The 10,059-nt window shown below is 40.9% G+C and overlaps 1 protein-coding gene across 5 annotated transcripts in view; it reads left to right on the top strand.

Annotated features, from left to right (window-relative positions):
* Nucleotides 1–5,727, top strand: part of nsun6 (NOP2/Sun RNA methyltransferase 6) — a 76,054-nt gene extending 70,327 nt beyond the window's left edge. For 4 of the 5 annotated variants that reach the window (XM_085987847.1, XM_085987845.1, XM_085987848.1 and 1 more), the window contains exon 13: nucleotides 1,610–5,725. In XM_085987847.1, the coding sequence (XP_085843973.1) occupies nucleotides 1,610–1,828 (219 nt within the window). In that variant the 3' untranslated portion in view covers nucleotides 1,829–5,725. Of the gene's footprint in view, nucleotides 1–1,609 lie in introns of all 5 variants that reach the window. The other variant, XM_085987850.1, reaches the window with a different exon arrangement.
* The last annotated feature ends 4,332 nt before the right edge of the window (nucleotides 5,728–10,059 follow it).

Here is a 10,059-nt window from a genome sequence, read left to right on the forward strand (position 1 = left end):
GCCAGCCTTGCTTACTTCCCGGTCTAGATTCCCAATCCTGGAACAAATCAGTTGTGATTCTACCCACCCAGTTTTGCTTAGTAGTATTCACCATTCCAAGTTTGGGTGGACAGGCTATTCCAAGGATTTTGTCACAGTCATTGTGTCACCAGTAGCTGGAGAGAGATTGGCTTAGCATTGTCTGCTGATTTTGTCCCCAATACCAATTTGGAAACATCCCTCCTCTGGACAGTCTATTGAAATCAGAACCTTGGCTGCATATGCAATCAGACATTTACTCTTTGGTGCAGTGCATGGGTACACTGCCATGTGAAACTACTGAACTGTAGTGTCTGTCAATTTTATTCATTTTTGGTTTATTCTTGGTCCTAGTTCCACTACTCAAACCTCTCACAATTATCATTGCTCCATCATCCAGTAGTGGCCTTAGCTTTCTGTGTCATGGCTTTCGATGTTTCTCTGTGTTGACTTACCTTAAGAAACATTGACTTGGATTTTGCTCACAGCGGCGAAGGAACGGCGGCGTTCACATTGCGTACAACTGCCCACAGACTTTTTGCGGGCTTGTCGGAGGAGATTTCCACTAATCCGGTGTCTGTTTCAGTGCGACGTCCTCTACAGGGGATCTGTGGCGTCTGTGAACAGGACAAGCAAAAGCAAGGCTATTCAACCAATCAGATTGAAGTATCCTCACTGAGACCTGCAGAGTTCAAACCAGGAAGTAAAAAAACAAGAAATATAAATTACGTTTAAATCATGTACAGGAAGCAAAGTAAAGATTGGGCAATGACGATGGGATTAAGGGAGAGAGATAAGAGACAAACAGAAAAAGTTAAATAAAAATGATTAAAAACACTTGTAAAATTAATTTTGTCAGGGCTGGAGAGGTTGTTCAGTAATTATCACTTATTACGCCGTTAAAAACTCACTTGCTCCTAAATGTACCAGCCCTAACTTTTTCAGCCGTTTTTAGTGCAGAACTAGTGGCTAAGTACCCCAAGTTCACACCATTACAGTGATTTCACTGCCGAGTCTATCGGCGAGGACTGCAACAGCGCACCCTGTGGAGGAGGAGGGTATCTCTGACAGCAACTTCTGGATTTTCAAGTTTAACTGCGCATCTGTAGATGCCAGATTTACCCTGTAATAACGGCAAGTGCTGATAGTCTTGCCTTTATTATTACAGCAAAATCTGGGCCAGTGTTTTGTGGAGAGATGGGACTATTGTTTAGTTTCCATTCTAGCACTTTACTGTTGGCATGTATGTCAAGAGCCCAGACAAAACTTGTTATTAGAGGTTAGGGTATCTTAAAATAGTTAAAGGGTTTTAGTTGACTTTGATATTGAATTTGTTGATATCTCTTCTATACTGTTTAAATGGTGATTCTTAATATCTGTAGGATTATGTTTATAACCTCATTTTGCAATGATATTGAAAAGTAATAGAATATACATGAAATTTAAATTAAACTTCAGGAAACGTTTCATTTCCTCACACGTAGTGCTTAATTTCCTCTCAAATTCAACAGTTGTCCTCCCGCTTTAAAAAGCACTCTGGATTTTAAAGGGTTAAATCAGTGTTTTTTTAAATTGACATCTTTTCCCGTAGGAACCTCACCTTGGTGAAGAAGGCATGATGGGTGTTGGACTGTCAAATGATCAGCTGAAATTGCTGCAGAGGTTTGATCCAGCCAGTGTGACGGAAGGGGGCACTAGTGCTTGTTCTTCAGATATGGATCTCGGTCAGATGGCACATTTAATCAAGTCTGCCAATAAGGACACAATAGGTTTCTTTATTGCTAAATTTGTGAAGGTGCAGGATGTTTAACAGTTACTAAGAGTGTAATGAAAAGATTTTAAAAATTCCAAATATAGTACTGGAAATCTGAAACTAAAACATAAAATGCTGGAACTAAAAAGCAGGTCATTTAGCATCTGTAAAGAATAAAGACAGGTTATTGATGTTTCAGGTGTGTAACCATTCATTAAGAGCGTAATACTTGTTTATATGTTCTTTGTAAACTGGTTAACACCTGAAGCTCAGCTGTGAGCATCATCAGTATACTGTTCCTATGACAGCAAGCCAAAGGCATTGTTGCTATGGTAGCAATACATTTTGCCAGCTGTTCAATGAGATCATAAACCACGTGCTGAAAAAGGTCATTAGGGGCTTTTGCATTTCATTTAGAACCCCAGATTGCAATGTTCGGTTTAAACCACTTCCTCAGTCATTTTTTAAAATGTTTTGTACATGAAAACAGAAATGCAACATATATTTCACATGAAATTTAATGTTGAAGCTATTGCTGAGTATGTACTTAATGACCAAGTTCTGGGTTTCATTTTATGTCTAAGCATAACTTTTAATATTTTTGTAATTGTTATAAAATAGTAATGTGAAACAAATACATTTGTCATTTTTATATTTTATTATTGACAGTAATAAATCTTGTATTTAAAAGTTTTATGTGAAGCATTTCTCCAATAAAGGAGATGGACTAAACTACCTATAATATAAAGCAGTGCATATGTTGTGCATTTACTGTCCACACTAAGCTTACTTACTATGTCACTATCTTTGAATCACATTTTTTATATCAACATTTTACAGTGACAAAACCCATGTCAATATTTGCTGTCATACTGTATTTTCAGGCCTCCTGCCACTAAGTAGCACATGTTCCAGAGCCATTTTGTTTTTTAGTACCTGACTGTTGGGGAATCAAGGACAGTCTACTCACGCAATCTGTTTGAAGCCGCTTGATTTCGAGTAGCCTTGTGTGGTCTGGCCTTGAGCCTAGTGCTTGGGCTGACTGGTTTTACAGCTGGCAGATTAATATTATGGCCATTTTCCAAAACGTGGTTGGTCCTCAAGCCTACCACCTTGGGCTTCTTGCCTCCTCACATTGTGACCTCTTGACCCCCAACTTTACATACCTACACTACTTCTTCCACCTAAGAGATTCCCTCTAAGACTCCAATCTTTGTTTGGGGTAACCCAACACTAAAACCTTTAACAAGCTAAATCCTTTACAAACACTCCAAGAGATTATGCTAAATATGTAAACACCGTTAAAACTCTTGATTTAGTAAATTAAAAGCCTCTTTTCTTACCTTAGTAGCTTTTAAAAGGGCTTTTTACTTTTTATAAAACTTGCTTTTTGCATCACTGCAAGTGGTCGTGGGAATTACAAAACAACAGATTCGCCAAATTGCCATGAGCAACGCCGCAGGAGATCCGTTAGTAATGAGTCTTGTGTATGATTTTCACCTTCTGCACACATTAACCATATTTCCTATGATTTGAGTCAGACTTTTTATGTCAGCATTTAGAATAGGAAAATCCTATTTAAATATTTTGCTGTCAAACTTTCTTGATGAGCCAATCAAATCACAAGGCTTTTTGAAAAAAAACTGTCTGCCCTTTTTCCTCTAGCTGAACATTGTAATGTCCAAAATAAGATTTTTTAATTAAACTGAAGAAAATACATATTTCACAATAGCATGAGTAATTTGATCAAACAAATTTTCTTTTTAATGCTGTCTTTGAAACCTTTGCTTCATAGCCTCAGCCTGTCTCAAAAGCCTTGGTTTCAAGTGGATATTTTTTCCCTAAAACTGTTGAAAACATTTCCAACCACATCTCTGCATTCTGAGCATGTCATTCGTAGAATGTCCCAGCATGCATCAGCAGATTTCTGACTGGAAGTTAAAGGTTTATCCTCATCTTCTGAGAATTTGTGAGCTTCGTTGCTTTTTTTTTTAAAGATAGAAGCAAACTGGAGATTAAATTCTCAAAACTTTATTTCAGGCAAGTTGCATATTTAAAATATTAACAATTGCTCCTTTTCTAATGTCTCACTTAGACAGCCCCTGCTATTAAGACACCTTTGGTTATTTGTTAATGGTAGAAAGCAAAACCAATTTCTGTATAAGTTTGCAAACTGACTAATTATGCACAAAATGCTTTTAAGGCAATAATGAAAAGACAGAAAGTGATGGAGTCCCTGACACAAGAGGCTGTGGATGGGCGGATCAGAGATTAATAAATGGGGAGTGTGGAGTTTGATGGTTTGAAAGGGAACTAAGGTATTCTTTTGCCCCTCTTCAAACACAAAGTTGCTAGATTCTGCTCCCAATCCCCAATATTGCCAGAATCTAGTCCTCACACTTACAAATCTCAAACCCCCTCTCCCCACCCGCCAAACCCATGCTCCCTGATCCCAGAACTGCTCTGCTGAATGCTCCCAAACCCAACTCTCCGTGATCTACAACTTGCCTCCTCTGCAGTGTTCCCAGGACTCAAGTACTTCTAGACCGACACTCTGCTCCAGTTTTGACATCCCTAGACCCACTCTCCAGTCCCTCCAGATCCTAGGGCTGCTCCAATGCTGATTAATACGTTACTCTGATTATACTTGTATACTTGCACTGTGCTCAAATCCCAATGTTGCACTTTCTGTGTCTTGATTTTGTTTCACTTAATGACATTTTCTCATATCCAGACCTAGAGTTTTGTAACACTTTAATTCCAGATATCTACTCGCTCTGTCTCTGGCTGGTTCCTTGCAAGTTATCTCTGGTAACTTAGCTCCATTATTCCATTGCCCACTTATGCTAGTGCTAATTTCCTGAGCTCTGGCCTGAGGCCTACCCTTAATTTTTCTGCCTTCTCTACTTTTTGTTGGCGTTCTAGTTGCCATATTTTTTTCTTCACTCGCTTCTTCCCGCACCTGGTCTTGGCCCCACCATTATTTCAAACCATTGCTGTCCAGTCGTGCACCTGCCTCCCTCCTAACTGCAAATGCATTGCTGCCCGCCTCACATTCCCTACCTCCCCTCCCCTACTGAATCCTCCAGCAATTCATTTGCTCAGTTATTTGGCCTCCTGACCCATCCATCAGTTCAGGCCATGGCTTCTGCTTTCTCTTGCTGGAGCTACACCACACCATTATTTCTATTTTGCCATTGAGCATTCGTACATGCCCAACTGCAGTAGGTTCCATCTCGGAGATCTCTTCGCTTCATAACCCCTCTTGTGCCAAAACGCCCTTAAAGTGCTTATATTGTTTAAATTACATTATAAGCACTTTAAAAAAAAAAAAAAAAAAAACTTTTTCCAATTTTATGTGGATAAAAGTTTTTTAAATTTTTGGATATCTCAAGTGCAAATAATTGGAAAATGCACGTAGAGATCAAACAAAAGCAAAATACATAGACATGAAACAGAGATCAGAGACACCGTTGGAAATGTAATGTAATTTAAACAATAAGTACTTTAAGGGCATTTTGGCATAAGAGAATGAAGATGTGTTGTGTAGGGATTAGGAAGAGCAGCAAACCGCCCAAAGGTTAATGCCTGAACTGATGATGGTGTCATGATGGGAGGCAGCAGGTAGTCCAATGGCTACTGTTGGAAATCATGTTGATCTGTGAATTGCTAATCTTGTTGGTCATTAAAAATTCTGGTGATTAAAAGATGCATCCCATTTCTTTTTCTCAGATACAGGTTCCTGATTCAAAAATGAATTTTAGGAGAATTCTCCTAACCCCTGCCATCATTGATCCTAGCTCAATTAAACAGCTCAGCCTCTATTTGTCTTGAGATCTGTGTTGTTAACATGTTGTTAACTCCTCATTCCAATCCCCTTCCCACCACTGTTCTGCTTCTCAATCCCTCTTTTTTATAATAGCAAAATACTGTGGATGCTGTAAATCTGAAATAACAGAAAATGCTGGAAACACTCAGCAGGTCAGGCAGCATCGAGGAGAGAGAGAAACAGAGTTAACATTTTGGGTGGAGGACCCTTTGTCAGAACTGGAAAAGGTTAGAGAAGTAACAGATTTTAAAGCAAGTGCAGGGACAGGGAGGAAAGAACAAAAGGGAGGAACTGTGATAGGCTGGAAGGCAAGAAAATTTCATTCACTTCCAATTTCCACCTTTCCCTCACCTTCACATGGTCCATCTCCGACTCTTCCCTTCCTTGACTTCTCTGTCTCCATTTCTGGGGATAGGCTATCGACCAACATCCACTATAAGCCCACTGACTCCCACAGCTACCTGGACTACACTTCCTCCCACCCTGCTTCTTGTAAGGACTCTTCCATTCTCCCAGTTTCTCCATCTCCGCCGCATCTATTCTGACGATGTCACCTTCCATACTAGTGCTTCCGATGTGTCTTGTCCCTCAACCAAGGATTCCCCTCTACTGTGGCTGACATGGCCCTCGACCGTGTCCGTTCCATTTCCCACACTTCTGCTCTCACCCCTTCCCCCTCCCTCCCAGAACCACAATAGAGTTCCCCTTGTCCTCACTTTTCACCCCACCAGCCTCCACATTCAACGGATCATCCTGTGCCATTTCCGCCACCTCCAGCATGATCCCACCACCAAACACATCTTCCCCTTCCCTCCCCCCTTCAGCATTCCGAAGGGACCGCTCCCTCCACGACACCCTGGTCCACTCTATCACCCCCAATTCCCCTTCGCCCAGCACCTTCCCGTGCAAGTGCAAGAGATACCCTTTTACCTCCTCCCTTCCCGCTGTCCAGGGCCCCCCAAACACTCCTTCCAGGTGAAACAGCGATTTACTTGTACTTACAATTTAGTATACTGTATTCACTGCTCATGATGCAGTCTCCTCTACATTGGGGTGACCGCTTTGCGGAACACCTCCATTCACTCCATAAGCGTTACCCTGAGCTTCCGGTCGCCTGTCACTTTAATTCTCCGCTCCACTCCCACTCTGATCTCTCTGTCCTCGGCCTCTTACACTGTTCCAACAAAACTCAACGTAAGCTCGAGGAACAGCACTTCCTCTTTCGATTAGGCACTTTACAGCCTTCTGGACTCATCGAGTTCAATAATTTCAGACTAAAACCTTGAGCCCTATATGTTTTTTCCCTTATTTTCTCACATGGTAAGCTGTTGATGATTGTGCCATCGCCATTTACACCTCATCCAGTGTCATCTTTTGTTTAACTTGTCCCATTACCTTCTCCTTTTGCCTTGCACCATCATCCCTTTTGTCAGTCTCTCCTGCCTTCCAGCCTATCACAGTCCCTCCCTTTGTTCTTTCCTCCCTGTCCCTGCCCCCTGCATTTGCTTAAAAATCTGTTACTTCTCTAACCTTTTCCAGTTCTGACGAAGGATCCTCGACCCGAAACGTTAACTCTGTTTCTCTCTCCTCAATGCTGCCTGACCTGCTGAGTGTTTCCAGCGTTTTCTGTTGTGATTTCCTTTTTTAATGTTTTCTACATTATAAACATTTCCATTACTATGTTTGTTAGCTTAATGAAAAAACCTAGATGATTAATCTCCTTGACTTTGAGGAAGTGACAACTGACATGGTGTACCTAAATTTCCAGAAGGCATTTGACAGAGTTCCACATAAAAGGCTCAAAGCTTTGGGGATTGAGGTAAATCTTGGGTATGGGTAAGAAATTGGCTCCAATGTAGAAAGCAACAGGCACTGGTCAGACGAGTTACACTTGGTCTTATTGGATACCTATGTGAGCAAAAGTGGAGGACAGCAGTACTTACATTTCACAAGGTCTCCCCCACACTTCTAAGAAATGGTTCTCTTTTGACAGTCTGAGGACCTACTGAATAGCAAAGTGTGAAGGAGACCATCAGGGCAAAAAAAAACTCAAAAGGTTTTACTTTCCTAAAATGAAGGGAAGATGGAACATATAAGGAACAGGAAAATAGCATTTAGACCAACCAATCCCACATTTCTGGCTTCTCACATCAATTGGGTCACCTTAGAGTCATCTTTTTCCAGGAATTACAATCTTCTTTCCCAAAGGCAAAAGGAAAGTCCAGGTGGAGGACGTACTCCTCTGCAGTCATGGTTTAGTGGTAGCACTCTCACCTCTTGAGTTAGAAAGTCATGGTTTAAAGCCCTACTCCAGGACTTGAGTACAGAAGTGCAGCTGCTGGAAGAGCCATCTTTCAGATGAGATGTTGAGGCAAAGCTCCGTTTGCCTGTTCAGGTGGACATAAAAGATCCTATAGCACTACTTGAAGAGCAGGGGAATTCTTCCAGTGTTCTGGTCAACATTTATTCCTCAACCAACAACCCCCAAAAACAGATTAGCAGGTCATCCATTGCTGTTTATGGGACCTTGCTGTGTGCAAATCGGTACATCGCTTGCCTACAAAACAACAGTGACAACACTTCAAAAATAATTAATTTTCTGTGCAGTGCTTTGGAATATCCTGAGGATTTAAATAGCACTACATACATGCAAGAATACTTTTGATTTTTCTGTTGCAGTCAAGACTGGTCATTTACTAGGGAACTTTTCTAGTGACTTCATTGACTGGCAGGAACCAGCTAGAACCCAAAGCGACTCCATATTAATGGCTCGGTGGGCGATAGGTGAATTAGGGCGTTGATCCACAATTCACTACTACTATGTATGTTGAAAACTCTGCTGTCTTGTTTTCGGACTGCATAAGCCACACTCTGTTCCCACTAGATAGTCATAGGGGGTCAATTTCCTCTGAACTTTTCCGCCGCTGTAACTGGCAGACGTTATGACTGTGGAACAGGGGAACCGAGAAAATTCACCCCCCCTAGCCATTTGAACAGAGTGTCTAATCTCTGAATGGGATCAAAGGCAGCAATACTGCAATGGCCCTACATGAGACTGATTATTAAGGACTCCTCAGCCTATTGGCCTTCATAACAAATATTGTTTTCCTTTATCTGTCAAATTGTCCTCTTCCCCTCCTGAGTACAGTAACTTCTTGGTGGAGTACAGTTCTACAGATGCCAAACAACATTCTTTATATTGAGCCTAGGTAGTTAGGGTTCATCGGGGTGGAGGAGGAAGAAATCATAGTTTGATCCTATCCCCAACTGATAGCCACACATGTGCTTCCTGCAGGGCTCACTGGATAATGATCATTCAGGAGTCCTGGATGATGTTCCCCTCCCTCACCCAGATGAAGGAGCTCCTCCATTGTCCACCATCAACTAACCCAACACAGACCAGTAATCAAACTAGGGTTCTTCCTGGTCCAGTTAAAGCAATAAGAGAAGCCCCATAAACCAGCTCTTAAAGAAATTTTGAAACAAATCAACATATATTTGAAGTTTGACATACTATGATACGGTTTTTATATTTGAAAGTGGAACTAGTTTGAACACATTTATATGAGACAAAAATGTGTTCTGGTCACAAATTAATGTTCATCAGTATTCAAATTTGACAAACTCAAGGTGGACTGATATGGTCCAGCTCCCTGATATATTTTTGGAAAACAAACCTGAACATTGCATTTAATTTTAATATTGTTAGATGGTTTCATACAACAAGCAGTCTGTCAAATGTGTAAGGTGGCAATAAATAGGCCCTATGCCAATTAAAGTGCAGGAGCTGTTTATTGTGAATGACACATTATACTACATTTTAGAACCATTCACTTTATAGTAGCTGAAAAATTGAGTAGTCCTGAAATGAAAGTAATGTTGATGACGATGCCACAATAAGATGACAATTGCAATGATATTTCAAATGAGTACAGGTCAGTGACGATTGGCTTCATTGTGACCGCACGATGGTCGAGCAACACATTTGCTGATGTATTGCAGGTTAAAGCTTAGTCCTGTGGCCTTGTTCATTTGTTGCAATCGACCCATTATTAGATCATGTGTCGTAAGTGAATGTGTCACTATGAGTGTTAGGTTGAAGCACCATAGTAGGAAATGTGGGTTTGATTTCCCCATTCTACCAATCTCAACTGTATCAGTGTATGGAGATGCTGAACAATGGTCAGGTGTCTCTGTGAGAAAGGGAGAAAAAAAAACAGTGCATTTCCCCTTGAACTCCACTCAGCTGCCTTCTAATTGTTATCCAAGTAGAATGGGCAGAGGCTCATTGGCATTCTTCCTACCCTTTTTTGTTATAGATGCTGCTTCCTGAGGAGAAAAAAGGGGGAATTTGATATCCTCACCAGAAAATCAAGATGAAAATAAATTGGGCATGATACTGCTACACATAATAAGTTGCAGGACCATAAATTGGTCATCTTTAATTTGTATTTTCTTA

The sequence above is a fragment of the Somniosus microcephalus genome, chromosome 5 (genome assembly GCF_052327205.1).
Source record: "Somniosus microcephalus isolate GS21.2 chromosome 5, FLI_Smic_1.0, whole genome shotgun sequence".
NCBI lineage: Eukaryota > Metazoa > Chordata > Chondrichthyes > Squaliformes > Somniosidae > Somniosus > Somniosus microcephalus.